Consider the following 20,910-nt stretch of genomic DNA (forward strand, 5'->3'; position numbering starts at 1 on the left):
GAATGTCATCCAACTTGTGTTATATCGAAGCCACAGCAACAATGTGCAGTCACTTCCTTTATGATTTTGTCTCACATACAAACAACACCTTACCAGAGCCTTCCTGTGTTTGTAAATGAAGTCTTCTGGGGAATGGGCCCATTTAGGCAGAACAACATCATTTACCACCTCTTTGGACATTTGAAGCTGGCCTAGGTTAAAACCTAGTGAATAATGCAGACAAGTTTAAGAGTCACTACAAAATATTTCAAGTATTTCAAGTTGGTTTTTCAATAAAGATTAAAAATCATGCTTTTCTCAATGCAAGAGAAGGTTACTGAAAAATTCTTAATGTAAATCTCCTGACATAGGAGCTGAAGTTCTGTTCTGTGTACTTACAGTTTTAAATGATAAAGGATAAAAATCATCCAAAATATGTAAATTATTTTGAAGCTGAAATCCCAACCATAAAAGTAGCATTAATCTTTTACACATCCATCTTTAAACCATCTGCATTTACTTTACCAGCATTAAGAGTCCGAAACAGCTCCTTAAGGTTATTCATAAGAAGAAAGTTAGAGGTTTTTTACTTGTAAAATCAAGCCTTTAAAGGAATCTTAAATCTCACCAGCTATCACTGAAACAACTCTACATAGTTAAATGACTTGATGAAAGTGGGACTAATTAGCTCAATTAGCTCTAATTTAGAACTCTAGTACTAGATTGTAGCAGCACAATACCAATCCATTTTCAAATTGTGCAAAGGTAGAGAAACAAATCACTAAACAATAAATGTGAATTCAAAAATGCCCAGGAGTCTCATACCAGAATGTAGGATACTGTCTTTTCAATCAGCATTATAATAAATATAATTTAGCTCTATTAACTCTTGCTAAGTATTTAATAAGTATTAACTATTACTAAGTTTTTCAAACATCCAAGTGAGCATTTCTGATACTTTCCATTGGGTAAGCAACAYTATTTTTAGCCATCCTTAAATGCATAGCCTGAATTTTAAACTATGTTTAAGCTGTTGCTTAACACAACTGGTATCTTCACTAAACAGTTGGAAGCCAGCGTGATGATTAGCGTCTATGATCATACCATAAAGTTAGTAACAAGTGTTCCTTAGCATTCACAAATGGTTGGAACTATTATTTTCTGAATAATCCAGAAACAGTTTTATGTGAGAATATTCTTAGCAGCCAGTTTACCATTTTGATTCTCCAGGAATTCTGGAAAGTAGAAGAACTCTGGGATAAGTTCCTTGACATCATTGGGGTTGTCCATGAGTGCCTGCCAGGTAGCAGGAATAGAGTGGAACTGTCTGTCGGCACAGTCAAATCTGTGGATCAGATACTCAGGTTGACTTCGATAATTCCCTCAGTAAAATGACAAGGAAGAAATAGGAAGAGGCTGTTTATTTGCTCAGCATACCTGCCACTCTGAAGCTGGATATGAAGAGTTGTGAAAGGCTCTACCCGAATGAGGTAATGCATGACACCAGCAGCATTTGAGTAATGTGTCCCATAGTGAAATTTATCAATCATCCCAAGAGGATCCTCAAAATTCTCATATCTAAAACAAGAAATCTTCATAAATACAACTGAGCATTATAGTTGAGCATCATAGTTGATTTACATGTGGATTATGCTTATTCCAGGTAAAGATTCAAAAGAAATGACCACATCAATCTAGAAGAGAAAAATACGTTGAGTTCTACCAAACGTGAAGATTCCTAATCTTATTCAGAAAGTCCCTAAGCAAAATACTGCTGAAAGATAGAAATGTAAACCAGATTAAGCCTTTGCATGCCTGTTATACTTTTCCCTGGGCATCTGCTATCAGCTGTCAAAAACCAGCCAAAGGGACTGACGATCTTGTACAAMAGACCAAAACACTCCACATCACTAAACCAAGTATTTACTATTAAAGTAAATTACCATTGTGATGTTTTCCTGCAAGATTTAAGAAGTGTGTGTGTGACTGTGCCAAGATGCAAATGAGAGATCTAATTCACACTCATGCCCATTTCCTTCTCTACTGGCAAGCTCACTCTACCATGCCACCATCTGGCTGATACATTCCTCAGCCTCACAAGGCCAGTAAAAGAAATTCTAGTTAAACATATTCTTAGAGAACCAATTTCATTACAGTCAGGACAGAGCCTAATCATTCAAGGAAAATCCTCCATGTTCCAGGTTTTCTGAATTTTGGAAAATACCTGACTAGAGTCTGTTATGATRGCACACTCACTCCCACACAGAAAAGGAAAGATCACTACTCTGCTATGGGGGTGCATGTACCTGCCATTTATACCCACAACAGACTTGCTGACAGTCATTGWGATGTATTTTATGTTGAAGATAATWATCTATGCTTGAAAAAAGGAGRGAGCACAGACTATGGATCAATGCTACCTCTTACCACAGGCAGCTCAACTCATCAGTATGATTTCACATTCCTTATCTTGATGTAGACACAGCACAYGTTATGTCTTTTCAAGCTGCTGGGCCATTAAATTGTTTCTACAGCCTGAGTTTTTCATCTCCACAGCTGAGAAACAATTGRAAATTTATAACAGTAAGTTTTGTCCTTTCACTGCCATATAACTGAGTGCCATATAATATAGTCTGAAAGCAGCAGAAACAACAAATCAACRACCTTTGCAAATGCATCTGTTACATTATAAAACCAGCTTTTAAAATATCACCATCACAACTTTGTTTTTTAAATGTCTTACTAGCCTGGAGGCTCAGAAAAGACAGAGAAATAYAACCAAGTGTTCAAATACATACTTCTCTTTCACAGTCTTCGCATTCTTCTCATTTACCACACCTATGGGTTTGGACAGGTCTCTAAATACTGCAGGATTGTTCAGGTCCAGCTCTTCTGAAGTGTAATCTTGTAAAATCCAGGGAAACTGAAAACMAAAATTAAACACCCAACGGAGGTTAAAAATACATCTTTCAAAACAGAAAAAAAACATATCTTTGTCAAAAATTTTTAAATTAGCTTTTATATTTACCACAGGATATTGAGCAAGGTCATTGTAAGTACGTCCTGCCATGGTGTTCAGCTGAATAAGGTAGTCAAAGTTGGATATTTCTCTATTCACCCATTTCTGAAAGACAATGGRAGATAAAATGGCATTCACTATATCAAATATATAATTATTGCAAATTACACATCTTGTCAGTATCTATCTGCCAGAGGACAGCATTGGCAAGCAAAAAGCACAAGACCACAAAAACTGTATGAAAGCTCAGAATCAATTTCTCATAATAAAGTTTATTTTCTCTTTGATTKAGTGATTGTTCCATCTATATTTCATTGAAATCAGGTCCTGATTGACAACAGTACTGTTTCAAATACAGAGCTGCAGACAATTAGCAGCCTCAGTAAAAAGAAAAATAGAAATAAAGAAACAAGCAGGGATATTAACAGGTACTGATAAAAAGGGGAGCAGAACTTTGAAATCCATTAGAGTATTAAGATCAAAATTTATTTATGAATTATTCTCCCACTGGTTAACAGTATAAGAACTTGCAAACCAAAYTGTCTGTGCAGCTTTGCTCCATGATTGTATTCTAAACAAAAGAGCAGACATAGCTGTGTTCAGAAGAGCTCAGTATTTGTCTGTAGGGTGTTGGAGATGTGCCATTACAGATGATATTTTCTCTTGTAAATACACGACTGGATAGTTTTTATTGTTAGGAAAACAAAGAACAATCAAAGTATTTCCAATATTTTAATGTTATTTGTAAAGCTTCCTCCCTCAGAGAAAACAATTTTGGCAGAAAGAGATGGAAAATAAAAATACATTTATTACATATAAAAATGTATCCRCATTTATGGTAATACAGATGTTATGACTTTTTTTTTTAATATTAATATTAATAATTCTCACTTAATCTTCATGAGTGTTTTGTTGAAAGCCCCATCATGAAAAGATAGCAGGGGAAATATTTAGCACATCTAGTGAATGAAGTTTCAAAATGTGCATTCAAGATCACAGACTAAAACCAGAAGCAACTGTGCCACATGTTTTGTATTCATGTTGGAATGCCTGTCAATCACATCAACAGAGTCTGGCTCTACACATGTACCTGACTGTAAACACAAACCAAACACTTCCAGAAACATGCACGTGAAAGTTTGGGGGCCAGGCTGAGAGTACAGAAGTTAGCAGCTGTCAGCTAAACACTGTAGGATTCCTTCCAAAAGCAGAGGACTGCTTTAGACCATTTAGCTGAAGTCTCGTACCTGCATCAAACCTGACGCTTTGAAAAGTTCCTGYGGAGATCTGGTCCCAGAAATGTTTGGAGAACGCAGTGACAATATCCGACTGTAGACTTTGTTTCGTACCTGTTAGAAAACAGCACTTATAAGCCAATGTTCTGGAGACAGAAGCTGACAATTAAGCAACTTATCTGCCAATTAAAATGTGAAATAAATAGGACACTTTCAAGCACTTTGATCTCTTGCTGTTTAAAACATTTGAACATGGATGGATGTGACTTCCTTCACATCAAAACCAAAGCACACATTTTCTAAGAGCTGTTCATAAATTGACCTCCTTGTATGTAACCCACCCTAAGTTCTGAGTGTATCTTACTCACTCATAAAAAGGATCACTGATATTATCCAGAGGGAAGAAAGGTTACCTTTCTAAATCATGGAATATCATTCATTTCCATTGTAGCTGTAAAAAAGGAAGTCCCCTTTGATTTGTAATTAATTTGTTCAATCTTTAAAAATATTTACAGGCTTCAAGACATCTAGATTACTACTGATGTAATTTTAATTAAATAACCATTCTGTATAACAGAGAGAATGAGAGAGAGGAAAAATGATAATCTTGTTTTATCTATCTTTTCACATTTAATCAGCTTGTAGATATCAGTCCGCAGTCTAGTTTTCCATAATAACTGTGTAAAACAAACCTTTTGCTACTAGYGTTACAGGGTTATGAAAGACAACCACTAAACTTAAACTTGACTCTTATGCTAATTCTATATATCCATTAAATTTAGGAAATCCATACCTCCTTATTGAAGTTTAGGAAATAGTTGGTTTGATCGGTAAGGAAGATCTCCAAAGCTGACCTCCTCAGGTTGTACCGACGCAAATGTATCTCTCGAATTTCAGAAAGATGCCATTTGAAATCAAAACCTACCCCTAGGAAGAGCACTTTGTTTACTGACTTGGAATATAAACTAAAAAACAAACCCTTTTCATACAGACACAGTGCAGTACAAGTTCCAATCACCTCAGAGTTAYCCCTAGAAAAGCAAAGTATTATAGCTGACTTCATTAACCATTTTGCTAGGAAAATACTAACTTCAGATATTGTACTGAAAGAAATGAAGCAAGAAGTATCTGATGGAATGTAGAATTTGCTTTTGTTTTCTGATTAAAGACACATAATAAATGTATTCTGTYGACAAAAAGTATGAACCAATCCCCTTTGCTTTCTTAAACAGGCTCAAACAAACTTTTATGTTTAGATTTCCCAAAGGCTGCCATTTTGGTATACTGATTTGGAAAATGTTACTATCATTTGCCCTATATTTCGCTTTGATGTTTTCATAGCTAGCTGTGTGTGTTCTAATAGAATTCCCTAAATTAATACAGATGGTTAATGTGTATATACTACTACATATTTTAATCAATGCATGAGTAAAGCATTATTTGTTAGGAAGATCAGAGATGCCATTTATGAAGCAAATTAGAGGCAGTAACTTTTTTTCAGTCAGCAGGTATCTTAATAAGTTACATTTAAGAAACGCTAAGAATTTACCAGCTCAGAAAGTACAGTTACAGTACAGTACAGTGAATCAATTTACCAGCTCAGAAAGTACAGTTACAGATTTTTGAAACTGAAGAGATCAGCCAGCCACTGGCCATCAGGCGCAATACTAATTTTAACTACAGATCAACAACTTTGACAATTATTTTGACACTCATTTTCAAAACATAAACTTAGCCTACTAAAAGCAGAATGTTGAACTGCACTGAATACAAAGAGACATTGACTGTGCTCACCTTCCTCTTTTTCAATGCTACCATCAAAGAAGTAGATGTGCTGAGTAGTGACCTCCAGCCTGCCTGGTATCACGTCAATCACTGTAATGAGTTCACAGTCTTCAGACAATATTAGCTTTTCTTTCTGACTTTCCTCGTCCTTCTCATCCCTGCAAAAACACCACCAAATGTTGGATAGATTATACTGTTGGTTAGGTCCTTGGTAATATCACAGTCCAGAAAAGAATCAAATTTGAATGGCATTAAAACTACAAAAAAACATAAACAATTACATAAAACTACTTTCATCAGTAATCTTGGGTTTTTCAGACTGGACCACAAACAATTTCATAGCATTGCTCTTCTGTCCTGACATTTTGTTCTCAGACACAAGGAATTTGACTTCCCCTAAAGCATGAAAACATCAGGCTGCATTTCTCTTCCTTATTTAATTGGTAGGTGCTTAAATTCTGTGCCCCAGAGCCAAGCTGAGCTCCAGTTAGTGTGCCTAAAACTATCTTCAGGGTTATTCAGCTATAGTCTATAGCAAGCATTTAATAACCTTTAAAGTACTAGATGTATCAGTATCACTCAGAGTGCCATATCTCTACAGGACTTGAACAGCACAGACACACATAGATGCATGCACACCACAACATGTCCAACTACTGAAGCAAAGCATTTGCTATCCTCCCTCTTCTGCCTTTTTTCTTTTTTTTGCAGTCACACAAGTGACATGAAGAAAGCACAGCAGGCCTCTCTGGAATGCTCTTAAACACAGGGCACTCTCCAGCATTTAAATGCCCACCACACAGATTTCCATGCTATGCAGCTGACAGTAGAATGAATGGCTGTGGCAACTATGGACAAGAGGCAGCTCCAGTCTAGTCTATGTCCTTACAGGGCAGATTGCCTCTTGACAGTTATATCCAATGTACATTGTAGAAAAGCTTCACCGGTTCTGTAGCTTCAGCTTCAGACCAACTGTGAGCAGCGGATCACTAACAGAACCCTACAAACATCGGCTCTGCCTTCTTTTTCCTGGGGCTTTTCATGTCTCAGTGCTGACAATTATAAATCCAACACTAACTTTGCTGATTAGAACTGCCCTGGATTGAATTGTCAAAGCCAGACAGAAGCAAGCTTTGTATGCTACTCAATTTCCAAAGTTATTCCTCATTCCTTATCCCTAGCACAGAAACAAATCACAATTGTTTCATTCTGTTCTACTCACAAGTTGGAACTGGCTGCTGTGTCTTCTTCTGGTAGCTCTAGAACATCATCTTCCAAGTAACTCACTTTCACCTGCTTCACCACCTCCAGAAGCAGAGACTCACTAGAGGGCTGTGTCTGGTGCACACCTATCATAAATACATATAACAGCTCAGAACTTCTTTTTGCTACAATATTTTTGGAAATCTAAACTACTCAGTGTATCTTCTACGGTTGAACTTTGGTTTTAACCAAGTAAGAAGCAATCAGACTTCTTAAAATATTTTTCTGGTTAAGCAGAACACTAAAAAATGTCCTTGAGGCGCACTGAAAATTATGACAGTAGAAAGGGAACACAACACCTAAGAAAAATTCAAATTGAATTCTGATGTGCACACTTCTAATTAAATATTTTGCAATGTTCTTCCAGACATTGCACTGCTACCTCTGGAAAAAAAGAACTACATTTGCTTTTTCCTTATGTGGGTTTAAAAGAGTGTTATTAGGGATTTGTTTTTTTTTTTTTTTCTTGAGCCTTGATATTCAATACACCTAACTTAACACTTACACCCCCAACTTAGACTTCCAAAACAAAGCGCTTCATTTCTACATGGTTTAATAATAAACTCTAAAATGTTTGAACAAACGCTGCTGAATCTGACCTTATTGCTTCTTTCAYGAAGAAATAATATTATCCAAGAAAGTTTGCGAGAGCTTACTTTAAAACCAAGGAGTGAACTTCTTTTATTGCACCACAAAACCACACATTTCAATGAACCAGGGTAAAAGACTTCTATGCAGTAGGAATATGCTCTTTCAGGTCAAAGCACCATTCTAATATTACAAATTTTATTATAAATTAGATTGAGAAAACTCAAGATTTATGTATCTAGCATATACAGCTTGTTAAATACAAAGAGGAAAGTGGGTATCTTTCTTTGGTAATAATTCAAGAGAAATAAAAAACCAATACAACTTTACCTAAATTATCTCTCAGGTCACTAGCATCCTGATGAGAGTTGAAGCTGTAATTCTGTACTAGTTTTAGTCTCATACGTGAAAAGTTTTCCACATTTGAAAGTTTCCAGTGAATAGGATGCTGTTTCCTATGAAAGCAGGAATATTCATAAAAACAGTGTTAAAAGAGTAAAGACCTACATGAATGAACTGATTACAAAAGAATGCATACCTAGAAAAGGACTGGTCATCCACTTGTATATTGTAAAATAAAAATAAAATGCAGTTTATTGCTTTCATTTCACACTGCAGCTCTGACCATCACTCTTTACTTTGTAAACAGCATTTATTTTCACAGAATTACTAAGATCGGAAGAGATGTTCAAGATCATCAAGTCTAACTGACAACCTACCATCACCATAATCACCCCAAAATTATTTTCTAATATCTAATCAGAACCTTCCCAGACACAACTTGAGGCCATTTTCTTTTGTCCTTTCACTTATGACATGGAAGGAGGTACCAATCCCTGCCTCAACTACAATCTCCTCTCAGGGAGTTGYAGASAGCAATGAGGTCTACCTGAGCTAAACAGCCCCAGCTTCCTTAGCCACTCCTCATTACACTTTCCTAGACCTTTCATCAACATCAGTGCTTTTTTCTGGACTCAATCCAACGCCTCAATGTCCTTCTTGCAGTGAGGGGCCCAGAACTGGACACGGCACTTGAGGTGAGGCACTTTGCCAGTGCCAAGTACAGAGGGACAGTCAKTGCCCTGGTCCCGCTGGCCACACCATTCTTGACACAGGCCAGGTGTCACTGGCCTTGCTGGCCACCTGAGCAYTGCTGGCTCATGCTCAGCMGCTGTTGACCAGCACCCCCAGGTCCTTTGCTGCTGAGCTCTGCTCCAGCCAGTCCRCCCCAGCCTGGAGCTGCATGGGGTTATTGTGACTCAGGGGCAGGACCTGGCACTTGGCCTTTTCGAACAATACACAGAACCCTCTGCAGAGTCTTCCTGCCCTCCAGCAAATCAACACTCCCACTTGGTGYCATCTGTGATCTTACTGAGGGTGCAGTCAAAGGCTTAATCCAAATCACTGATAAAGGTTTCAACAGGACCAGCCCTGTTTAACAGTGTTTTCTACTGAAATACATTAAATCATTTATACTTGAAGCTAATGGCAATTAAAAGACTTACAAAAAAACTTTATTGAGAACTTCCCCAAAAGCTATGACAAGCAATATGTACTCTTACATTGAACTTAGTTTCATATATAAAAATTCAAAAGTCTCTATTAGCAAGCGTATTATCTTCTCTCATAGAATCACTGATGCACAGGATCTCTCAAAATGTTTTTACAACTACTTAATTGATAACTAGTTAAGTATCCAGGCAATAAGCTCASMATTACACTTCATACTTTGCAATCTGATATTTAAATGCAGAAAACATGATAAAAGATCCATTCAGTATTGAGACTGTACATCTCAAGAATGGTTATTGCAGTCACTCTGACCAGATTCTAACCATGTGAAACAGTCATGTGAACAAATTCCTTTTAAGCATCRTATAAAGTTTAGGAACTCCAGTCTCACCTTTCAGCCCAAGGACCACGTTCAGAGAATAAGTAAAGCTGGGCTGCTCTCCACTGCCTCAGAGTGGCTGTGTGTTGACTACTGAGTTGTTTTAGCATACTGTTGTACCGCAGGTTTTCCTGCCGAGCCTTTCTGCTGAATGGTTCCACAAAGTGCTCCTGCAAAACCCATTGCAAATAAATCTAGCACTGAATTAACTCTGACCATAGAAAACACTGTTTGGTGGTTTCCAAGAATTCCCATAAAACAAGAAAAATMAAAAAAGGTTTAGCAATAAAAAATTCTGAAATTTGAAGTTAATACTGATGTGAGCAATTAAAAAAAGCTTACAGCTAGAAGAAATAATGGCAAATTTTGATTTAAAGATGTGAAGAAAGCCTTACCAATGCTGAATCCACATGAAAGCAATTTTTCATCATCAGCAAAGTGCTCAGTTTAGAAATCCTACARTAATAGGTAGGATTTTTCTTAAATTCAGAATTTCTAGAATATGACTCATACTATATTCTTCCTTTAGCTATTTGAATAAAATAGACCTATAAGTTTTGTTATTAAGAAAGCAAATGGGAAACCAGAGAAATGTGATTTCACCATGGTATTTCCTACAATAACCAGTTAGTTCTAATGCAGAAACTGAATCTGGACCTCGCACAGAAAGGTCAGTTTAGAAGCAGTTTTCCCATATTAAATGAAAACAGTTCAGTTTTTTAAGTGTTTTAATGGTATTGAAATGGGGTTCAAGAAAAAAAACAAACAAAAAGCTCATAATGGAGAACAGGTTTTTATAATTCAAAACATAAATCAAAGTAAAAGAAAATGCAGCTTATGGCTGAGCATATTTTTAGGTTGCTGTGCAAAAAGGAAGGTCTACTGTACTGAAATAACTTTGCTTACACATAAGACTCCTAATAGAGAGGGCAGAATTAGAAAGCATATCCTGCAAGTGCATATAGTCCCACTGCCATAAAATCTTAAGACAATTAACCTGTCTACAATCACTTGAACTGTGTCATCCTGGAATTCATTTTGTCCATCTTTCAGAGGGCAACTCTTGTGAGAGTTCTTTAAAGACAGCATTGCATTCACTGAAAACCTTACCTGAAATTTAAGTTTACTTTCTCCTCTCTCCCGGTCTCGCTTGTGCATATTCACCATAAACGCCTCATAACAGTCTTTCCAATAAAGTGCCATCTGCTCATTATCGTGTCTGAATGAATTCTCTTCATACTGCTTCATATTTGGAATAATCTGGTTCCATCAAAGCAAAATAAAAAGCACAACATGATTTCTGAATGGGTTCCTCCTCTGCTTCCATGGCTGAAAAGAGGGATGAAATGATACAAAAAGAAATTACTACTTACATATTTGTCAATATAAACCTGCCATTCATCAGATCTGCAGTAYTCTTGGAAGTCCTCAAAGAAAGATGGACTGCCATTGGTAGAAGGCAATGAAGGGAGATGCAGGTTCATGAAGAGAAGTTCATAAATCTTGGATATCAATGTCCGAACAAGGGGAATCAAAAACGAGTAAGTTTCTGTCTTCTCTTCAATTGACCTACTCAAAATGCCTTCCAACTTCCCCAGGAGGTAGGATGCTTCAGGCTGGCTCTCAATTACTTTGGTTTGAAGGAGGGTGTTTAGTTTGGCTGCTGCCATAGCACAGACCTACAAAAACAAGCAACAAAAAACGAATGCAATCCTCTTTGAGTGCCCATCTTTTTACGCCACTTGTGCCTGCCTAGCCCCATCCTCAAACGGAGGCCCTCTGCCTCTCTCACACTCCAGAAGTGCACATTAATAGGACTGCAGAGTAAATTTGTAAATGGTAAGAACCAACAAAACATCTTCCCTGCAGAAGGATGAGTAACTGCCACAGGTCTGCTCACTGGTAYGAGCGTAAACCACAACCCTTACATCAAATGTTCCCTTAAAACTCAGCATCACTTGCAGGAATTTGCAACAAACCTGTAAGTTATCTCGTGCAATGAATCCAAGGAGCAGCTGGACTTGCACCTGTGAAAGCCTAATTGCTTCTAGGCCATCAGAGTACCAGACTGACAGGCTATCCATGAGAGTCACTAGTTCTTCCAAGAGCTATTACAGAAACAGAAAATTTGTATAAAATTAAAATAAATAAATTGAAATAAAGGAAACAATGACTACTCTAGCTGGAGACACAATAATTTCAAAGAGTTGAAGAAGAGGCTGTGTTCATACTTCTAACTTAAACCCAGAAAATCATCCTAGAGCACTGCATTAAATCGGTTATTTGAAGAAATTCCTGACAACAAAAATCTACCTAGCCCAGTATATGTTAAGTCAAGTGTCTTCCCTAAATAAAGCCATATATATTGTATATATATATATATATATAGATATACAGAGAGAGAGAGAGAGAGAGAGAGAGGGAGTGTATATATGCTTATTGTTTTTCCTATAATTTAACTCCAGAAAATGCCATTTCCTTAGAAAGTTTAGAAGACTCACTCTAAGAGGTACTTCTTTCTGTCAGTATTTAGGTAGAAGAGTGATACAAACCTTGTGAAAGCTTTGTATGTGCAGATGGCACATTTCATTACCCAAATGTGTTAGTTTAAAACTAATACACCTTGACATCCTCTAACAAATTACTTGAATGTAAAATCATTCTGACTGAAATATCCTGTTTAGGACATTACAGTGCTTTAAATTCTTGCCAGGCACAGTGGAAGAGAATTTATGAAAGTACTGTTATTTTCAAACCAGAGTTGGCAAGAAGCACAACACTTACTGTTCCAAAGTTCAGATCTCATTTCTAATTATGTTTCTCAACAGAAGGCAAAGCCTTTACCAAGAAGAGACTTTTTTAAAAACAAGCAATTTAAAGCCTTAAGCTGTGTTTACTTATAAGCAGACATTTTGGAGAACAGCTTAGGAATTACTGTTAATGTGTTAATGACTCTTGACATTATATTTAAAAAAAAAGGAGCCTTAAAAATATTTTTTAGGGATTTCTTGTGATATAAAGACAGTTTCCATGTACTCTCCACCCTTTTGCTTAGAACAACTGAAAAGCAATGACAACTCAGAATGTGGAGGATGCAAGACCAGTGCCAGAGATTACATAAATGTTCAGAAAAATTATGGTTGTTGAAACTCGATTATGGGTCAATAGCCAGAAGTGATTTTTCCCAACTCCCAACTGAGAGCAGAGTTTTGGCTGGTCTTTTATTCGGGACATGCATGGAATCCTAAATACTGATAACCAGTGCAAAATCAGCTTAGGCTACAACTGACACTGTTTTGTTGGCTTTCACATTTCCTAAATATTTCCCACTCTGAAGAGACCTGGTTTCTCAGTAAAGAGTACCACTTACATGCCTATTCAATTTGCAAAATTAACTATATTCTCTGTGGTACGTATTCACACTCTTTTATTCATAAATGGGMACTCRAATCCATTCCACTATAAATCCTTACTCAGTAGTATCTGTGGTTTAAAAACATATGACTAGAAGAGATGACAGTGTCCAAACAAACAACTTTCTTATAACCGTTTCAGCCTATATACAGTACTTCCATGATGCAGTTACTGTACCTTTTCTGTCCATAAATTTGAATTAATTAGTCCTTCTGCCTGCAGGAAATCTTGTACAATTAGCAAGAGCTTGAAGGCATTTTCAGCATGTGTAGGGAGAGCTTTTGAATCTCTGTTATCAGTGACTGACCATTCTAACATCTTCTCCAGCAAGCTGCATGGAAAACAAAATCCCAAWGTAAGTATTACATGTTCTAAGTGTAATTGGATTTTTTAAAAGCCACTTAAGCATTTAATTGAATCTCTTAGTCTGCAGTTACATAACTGCCATCTTCTTGATAAGGCAATGAGATAAAAGCGATTGAGACTCATGAAAACAGGGAAACAGTTTTAAAACCTTCTGCCTGCATGACACTCCTAAATAGGTATTGGAATATATTTCTGTCTGAATGTGAAGAAAGAGCAAAGAAAGTACATCCTACTGGGAAACACCCACTCTTTCCCAGCTTCACTCATGTCCCTCACTTTTTCTGTTTATCCTCAAAAGGGATGAACCGTACACTCACTTGAGTTTTATTTCATCAGAAGGCCGCAGCAACTCATTAGACATCCCCAGTTTGGTGAGAGCAGAGAATACCTGTCCTCTCTCAATCCAAGCATCATCATCAGATTTTTCAATACCTTTCCACATTATACACAGCAGGATGTCTGTGAGTAACTGTATGAGTTCATTATCACTCCCCTACAAAAGAAGTGAAATATTTAAAGACCTTCTATTGTAGAAAAACTTCAGAACATTTCTTATTCATTACACCCCCTATGCTTTCATGTTTCAACATCTGAAACTGTGCACTCCAAAGTCCAACTGAAAAGGTCATGAAAACATGAATATAAGAGACTGTGGCTTGCTTGTATGCAAAACAAGCTGCCTTTAGCTACCCTTGATTTTTTCACAGCAAGTCTGCTCCATCCCTCCTCTGGTTGATAAAGGATGTTTAAATATAGAAGAGAGAAGGCAGTTKGTAGTTTTTTGTTTATGATTTCTTGTAGCTGGGAGAGAAGGTTGATTTTTGGTTTTTTGTTTGTTCTTTTCTTTCAACATCAAAGCTATCCCAAACAGACAATCAAAAAATAATACACATTACAAAAGGAAGCACCCCTACTCACTATAAATGAGCCACATTGCTCACTTCTCTGTTGGAAGATAGGAGGGACAAAAAAAAATTATTAGGGAGATTGACAGAATAAAAAGAAATTGCCAACAGCTGGRAAAACTATTAACATCGGGAGTGTGCTACTTACTCCTTGGTTTTCAGATAGAGAAAGCTCAGCAGTGACGCCCACACCATTGGTAACACCCAGCTCTTTGTCAGGCTGCCCTGAGAACGGCTTTGTGCTCTCTGTAGGTGAAGGAGTGCTGGGCTGGCTGTCTGTCATCTGATTCCCAACATCAGGCAGTTCRTAGGAGTCAACACTGGACAGATCCAAACTCAAATGTGATGGATTACTGCGCCACAATTCTTCTCGGTCCTCCGAACTAAAAGACATCTCTGCTGTRGATGCATCTTCCAGTGGCATGACAGAGAAATGGGCAGGGACATCCAGGGACTTGTTGTCTTCTAAACTCCACTGATCAAACAGACCATTAACTGATGCAAAGCTGCCAGCTTTGTCTCCCTCTGTCTTATCAGGTTGATGTTTCTGAAGCTCTTCAGTAGGAGGCTTTTTTTCCTCTTCCCTGGAGCAATCAATCCTGTTCTCCCTAAAGCCAGTCTGGACCTCTGAGTTTTCTTTCAGGAATAGCCTAATCAAAGTGTCCTGCCAGCCCAGCTGCTGAGAAATCTGTCTTGCTGCATCCAATTGGGAATGCAAAAGGTACAAAATCTAAGGATAGAAGATTCCCCATATCTACACATTAATTTTAACTTGCAACTGCATCCATTTGGCTTTTCAATTCAACATTTTACAATCTTACAACTTCTTTACTTTTCTTACAACCTTATATAAAAAGCCACAATTGGTTAGTAATAAGCAAACAAGCTAYAAACTCATTTTTCTTCATTAAAAGGATATATTTTAGAAAAAAACATTTTCAGGAGTAGGAGAGAAAAAGCTGTCAAAGCATATAGGTGAGATGCCATATTTTGGCATCTCATCTGAAACAATTCCTTCATAAACCATTTATCTCAATAAATAATCCCATTCAACCATTATCTAAAAAAATTAYTGAATAGAACATATGCTTGATTAGCAACTAATAAACTGATAAAATTAATAAAATGGCAGTATTAATAGCTTACTGACAGTGTACATTATAGTTTCACTTTTTCATTTTATGTAACCTTAAAAACAATATGGTATGTCATAACTAATTCAGTACTAATTCCAATGATARAAGCTTTAAGAAAACTCAGTAATTCAAGGAGCCTACTATCTCAAACCTGTAGAAAAKACAAGGTATTTGAGAAACATAATAGAGCCTTCACTTTTTGTTTTGGCTTTAAAAAAATACTTGAGTATACAAAATCCAACAGTAAGTGACAGACAGGTTTAATCTCTAAAGTAAAATAATTGCTGAAGAAAACAGTAACAATAAATGCTGCCACTATGTTTTAAAGAAATTATTTAGCTAGAACACTGTACAGTTTATGGGCTTGAATATTGAGTATTCCAGTTCTAAAGAAGACAACTAACCTTTCTACAGATAATCACTCTCATGTTTATATCTGATTTATGAGCCAGATGCACTACAGCTAGGAGATCTTTATAATTCACAGTAGGATCTGTAGAGAAGAAAGAAAGAAAAAAGCCAYCGTAAATGATTATCACACGAGAATATAACAGCCAAATATTTAAAAATTGCCTAGGAAGTTATGTCTACACRCAGGGATAGAAAAAGGAACAAACTTCAGAGAACTAAGAAAATGTCAGTGAAGACTAATGGGAACTTTGAACAGAACAGCTCCACAAGTAACACCTCTGGCTTTCCTGAGCAAAAACCAAGCTTGCCTCTGAGCAGCAGAAGTGGACTAATGTTAGACATGGCACTTGTCAATTACCTGCATATAGAACTTGGTTAAGAAGGTTTCTAATAAGAGAAACAGTAACTGGTGATTCATTCAGAAGGAGCCCCAGCCCAGAGTATCCCACTTCTCTAAGTCTCATACGGTGCTTGCTACGTTCATAAACTTTGGTACATTTCAGCATCTCTTCCACAATCTGCAAAAAAAAGTAGCACAAATGCAAATTAAACACCAAAAAGCATCCAGATCTCTTAAACYTGTGTATGATATAACATGCTGGTTCACAGTTCTTGAAGTTTATTGRTAAGCTAACTCAAACAACGTGGACTTTTTTTTTAAAGGTCAAAATATTTTATTTGAAGAGAACACTAGTTCCTTTGTGACAATGCCATCTAGTTAACATAACAGAAGACACAGGAAAAAAGCCAAATTTGTATGATTAGTATCTTTGTAATTACATACACTTCTGCAGCCAAATCAATGAAAAAAACCAATTTATGTTCAATTGATTAATTTAGGAATGTATCATTCATTACCTTGAACACAAGTTCTCTAAGCTTGTCAGAGTATCTTTGATGCAATAACAGAGCATAAAGAATATCAGCATTCCCYGGTTCAAAGAGCAATAAAAAAAGCTGGTCTGGGCTTGGACTGGAATGAAGTAGGCTGAAGAGAACATCCAAAATTCCGCAGAGCTACAAAATTAAGACAACTAAATTAATCCGCAGTCATTCAGACTTCATGCTCTGTTTTAGACAATTTTCTTGGTTTTTAAATTTTACCTTTGCTGGTTAATAGACATTCTGTTGCTCAGTATTACTGCATTTAAACAATTTTTAATACTTTTTTCCTCTATATAGAACACCTTATCAAACTGTCAGCAGAGATACAAAGCAAGTATCAAGTGCTACTGATATCTACAAAATAGAAGCTACATTGTTACAATTCCTGATCAGCTGAAGTTCARTTCATTTGGTTTTGTAAATGAAGACAACTATTCTAATGGCACGTCCTATCTCAGCTACATCTAAACAGAGCCACACATCAGCTGACATTTTGCTTGTCATTTTCTTCTTTGCTCACCCTTCTTTCATGTATACAAGGCAAGATTTCTAAACACCAAGAAGCAAAACAAAAATATGTACAGATTTTGCCATTAATTTATGCCATGTTGGATACCTGCTCCTCATCACTGGTGGCAGCTATGTATCCTACAATGCTCTGAATTTCTTCATGTGTTCCACCTTTGCTCAGGAAATATTTGATCAGTCCATACAGGGATGTCCGTATTGTTCTCAGGTCATCAGGAGCCAAAKCGCTGTCTTTACAACCTGTCCTATACGCCAACAGACCAGAAAGGCAGCCTAAGAAAGTTCTTCATGGCTCATTAATAACAATTTGACCATGTCAGTTTGGTAATTTTTCATCTACCCAGGTATCATGAACAAGTTTTCAATTTTCACTGAATGCAAGCAAATTAATAGTAATAGGGAGTTCAAATTTAATAGGTCTATAAAAGCTCTTAAATGTAAACTTGTATTATCTGGATGTAAGTCAGGATTGAAGGTTCTCACCTCCCACAGGAAAGAGCAGTCTCTAGCCAACCTTCCTCAAGGACATAGCTACATTTATAAGCAATTAAAAATCATCAATTTTAGTGAAAGGTAAAATTTTAGGTCCTACTGCAAATTCTACCGGTATTTAAAGTAACTTAAAATGCTAAACACCCTCTCTTTTTATGATGGTAATGATCTGTGACTTAATTTGCATTGTTGAACACAAGTCCTACAACTTTGTAATTTTAATTACTTATACAAACACCCCTAGTGTCAATGACAAACTACATAATATTAATATAAAAATTCAAGGCAAAATAAACTAGTAAGTCGAACAGGAAGAAAAAATTAACACAATTYTGTAAATTAAATCAACCACCAAAACCCAACCTGCAATTTCGTTCATTAATTTTCTCATTTGAATGATGGCAAAAAAMCCCAAGAGCCACATACAATAAATAAGGAGACAGAAATAGTAAAACTCATACCCATAATAAATCCTCAGTGTGTCTAGAAGAAATTGCACACCGTACTTCTTTCTGAAGAGTCTTCTACTGTCTTTGATAATTGTAGAAAGATACTGTATATGTCCTACAATTTAAAGTTTTCTTTTAGAATCAMGATAAAGATTTGTGTCAAGTAAAGAGAACTGCATCTTCACACAGTTGCCCAAGTTCAAGAGCTCACCGATTCTGAAGGGAAAGTCACCACTGTTCCAGATACTGAAGTCAAAAAGTAAGTGTTGATACATCTGTTGCAAAAGCTGCATGTTCTTTTCCACTGAGACTTGTTCTATCAACAGCTGTACAGCCATCAGTACATTCACATCCATAAAGATTCTTGGCACCTTACAAAATAACAACAGGTGTCAGCACTCAGAATACTGAATGTTCTAATAATATTTTATATTWAAAAATGGAAGTTTAAGCTTCTTTTATCTTCTACAGCAATGTCTGCCCAATTACAGCAATACAAAAGGCATAAAAATAGCCTAGTTTGAATAACAATGCACTGTATATATCAAAAAAGCAAAACATAAAAAAACAGTGAAATACTATATTCCACTTTGCAGATAAAGACCAACTTCTCATATCTTTTTGCTTTCAGAAACACAAGAAAGAAAATTACTTACCAAGGAGGCCTTTAAAGCCCCTGGCATCCTACTATGCTTCAAAATAATCAGGACCTCATCCATAAAATTCATTACTAAAGCATAGTTCTCAAGTTTGCTCACCTTCTGTAACAAGGCTCCTAGGGTAGCAACTCCATGGGAGTGAATGAGATTTTCTTGATTAACATGATGTCTTCGAATAAAGTGTTTTATCATCAAGATGAAAGTTGCAACTATGTTCTTCTCCAGACGTGCTTCTGCAGAACAGAACAACAGAAGCAAAAGTCTTATGGTTTATCATTTGATCACTGCTCAAAAAATAGAGGGGAAAAGTAAAAGCAAGTGTTTACATTCCCCACTATTTCCTGAGCTTCACAACTCCTGTTCCTTAGGTGTAGACTGTCTTCAGTTTCCTTTTTTTTTCCTGTGCAGAATCACAGCCATTCCATGCCTGTCCAAAACAAAGTGATTCCAGCCCTTTCTTCAATTGCTTCACCAATGGCTGTAGGTTACAAATTCTTTGTTAAAATGTTTGCATATGCTTTCCCTTATTTTATTTTCCCTTTCTAGTTGCAGACTGACACTTTCTAGCCAGGGTATACCAAAAAGTTAAAGATAGTGAGAAAAAGATCTGTTTTTTTTACTTTACTCCACCAATTAATCTTTGAAACAAACACAAATAGTGTTTTCCCTTGCAAGGTCTGACTTCTCAGTAGTTCTTGTTAGAGTCAAAGCTAATTCTCAATATTAGAGAAGTTTTTTTAAAGCATCCTTTCTATTTATTTTAATTTTAATCCAAAATGTGTGTGCAAGAGGTAGGAGTCTGAACATTTTATTGAGAAAATAAAACTTGGGCTCAAGGCTTAATAGTACTGTTGTGATGCTGCTGTGTCCATGTGGCTGTGTGACCCAGCACTCAAGTTGTAGGGAAGTTTCTCCTACTGTATCAGTAGGTTTTACATCAAATATAATTCCTCAAAATAATCAGAACTGAAATTAAAACAATGTCATACCTTGGCACCAGTAACAGTAAATCAAGAAAAGAAAAATGTTACTAAATATAGCTATACTTGAAGTATGTTATTGTATTATTTTCACATGGTGCTGGACTCCTGGTATTCAGTATTCATGTCAGATATCTAGGAACAGAAAGACCTTTCAGTTTTACATAGGTGCTCTGGAAAATCTAGCACATAAAAATCAGCTTTCTGTCATTCACAGACAGACTTTTAAAATCAAGCTTAAAAATTATCTCACTYCAGCTGCTTTTTCCTACCTGATGCCTTTGTGGATGATAACACCACCCAGTCACCCTCTACAGGAGTTAATAGTTCTGGAGGAAGTGTTTCCCCTTCAGATTTCTCAGTCATCTGTCCACCCAGAAAGCTGATCTGTTCCAGCAATGGAAACAGCACATTTATTCCACCAATACAGTTGATCATATCCTGAACCAAGAGAAAAGGGAGGAAAAACACCATCATAAATAAAATCCCCTCAATCACAGCAAATAATTACTCCACATACAGGAGTACTTACAAGCCAATTGGCATATTTCACAGGCCACTGTGAAACTAGTTTAAAACACGGTTGAAAACCAGGATTGCTCAAATTTTAGACATCACTGACACCCTGTCAGTTCTTGTTTAGAAASCACATTTTTTATATTTCCTTCCTCCTCCCTCCATATAAACACTGGAAACAGAAGGATATGAAAGCTTTAAAAGAATCTTCTGCTAAATATATTTGAAAAACAGGAAAAACATTTTTCTGATTTCTAAGTTACTTGCAGCAAGCAGTAAGAGAAAACTATAAGTTTATACATATCCCTGCTTTAATCATCTTCCTGCAAGTTTTCAACTTCAGGCAGTTAAAAAATAACACAATTTTTTTTTTTTTAAATAACTCTACACACCCATCAATTTTAAGCCT

At 36.5% G+C, this 20,910-nt stretch overlaps 1 protein-coding gene across 4 annotated transcripts in view; it reads right to left on the reverse strand.

Annotated features, from left to right (window-relative positions):
• NBEAL1 (neurobeachin like 1) overlaps nt 1-20,910 on the reverse strand; it is an 83,163-nt gene that overhangs the window by 17,195 nt on the left and 45,058 nt on the right. For all 4 annotated transcript variants that reach the window (XM_057372879.1, XM_057372877.1, XM_057372878.1 and 1 more), the window contains 25 exons: nt 20,258-20,426; nt 19,105-19,238; nt 18,558-18,717; nt 18,359-18,461; nt 17,494-17,650; nt 16,851-17,009; nt 16,351-16,510; nt 15,986-16,074; nt 14,594-15,175; nt 13,858-14,033; nt 13,352-13,505; nt 11,740-11,868; nt 11,134-11,439; nt 10,871-11,020; nt 9,773-9,930; nt 8,200-8,324; nt 7,241-7,367; nt 6,028-6,176; nt 5,027-5,160; nt 4,246-4,347; nt 3,008-3,103; nt 2,778-2,902; nt 1,417-1,557; nt 1,194-1,324; nt 94-203 (listed from right to left, as the gene is read on the reverse strand). In XM_057372879.1, coding sequence (XP_057228862.1) covers nt 94-203; nt 1,194-1,324; nt 1,417-1,557; nt 2,778-2,902; nt 3,008-3,103; nt 4,246-4,347; nt 5,027-5,160; nt 6,028-6,176; nt 7,241-7,367; nt 8,200-8,324; nt 9,773-9,930; nt 10,871-11,020; nt 11,134-11,439; nt 11,740-11,868; nt 13,352-13,505; nt 13,858-14,033; nt 14,594-15,175; nt 15,986-16,074; nt 16,351-16,510; nt 16,851-17,009; nt 17,494-17,650; nt 18,359-18,461; nt 18,558-18,717; nt 19,105-19,238; nt 20,258-20,426 — 4,026 coding nt within the window. The remainder of the gene's footprint in view (nt 1-93; nt 204-1,193; nt 1,325-1,416; nt 1,558-2,777; nt 2,903-3,007; nt 3,104-4,245; nt 4,348-5,026; nt 5,161-6,027; nt 6,177-7,240; nt 7,368-8,199; nt 8,325-9,772; nt 9,931-10,870; nt 11,021-11,133; nt 11,440-11,739; nt 11,869-13,351; nt 13,506-13,857; nt 14,034-14,593; nt 15,176-15,985; nt 16,075-16,350; nt 16,511-16,850; nt 17,010-17,493; nt 17,651-18,358; nt 18,462-18,557; nt 18,718-19,104; nt 19,239-20,257; nt 20,427-20,910) is intronic.

Source organism: Malurus melanocephalus, unplaced genomic scaffold (assembly GCF_030028575.1).
Source record: "Malurus melanocephalus ecotype Western Australia unplaced genomic scaffold, MMel_1.1 scaffold_180, whole genome shotgun sequence".
Taxonomy (NCBI): Eukaryota; Metazoa; Chordata; class Aves; order Passeriformes; family Maluridae; genus Malurus; species Malurus melanocephalus.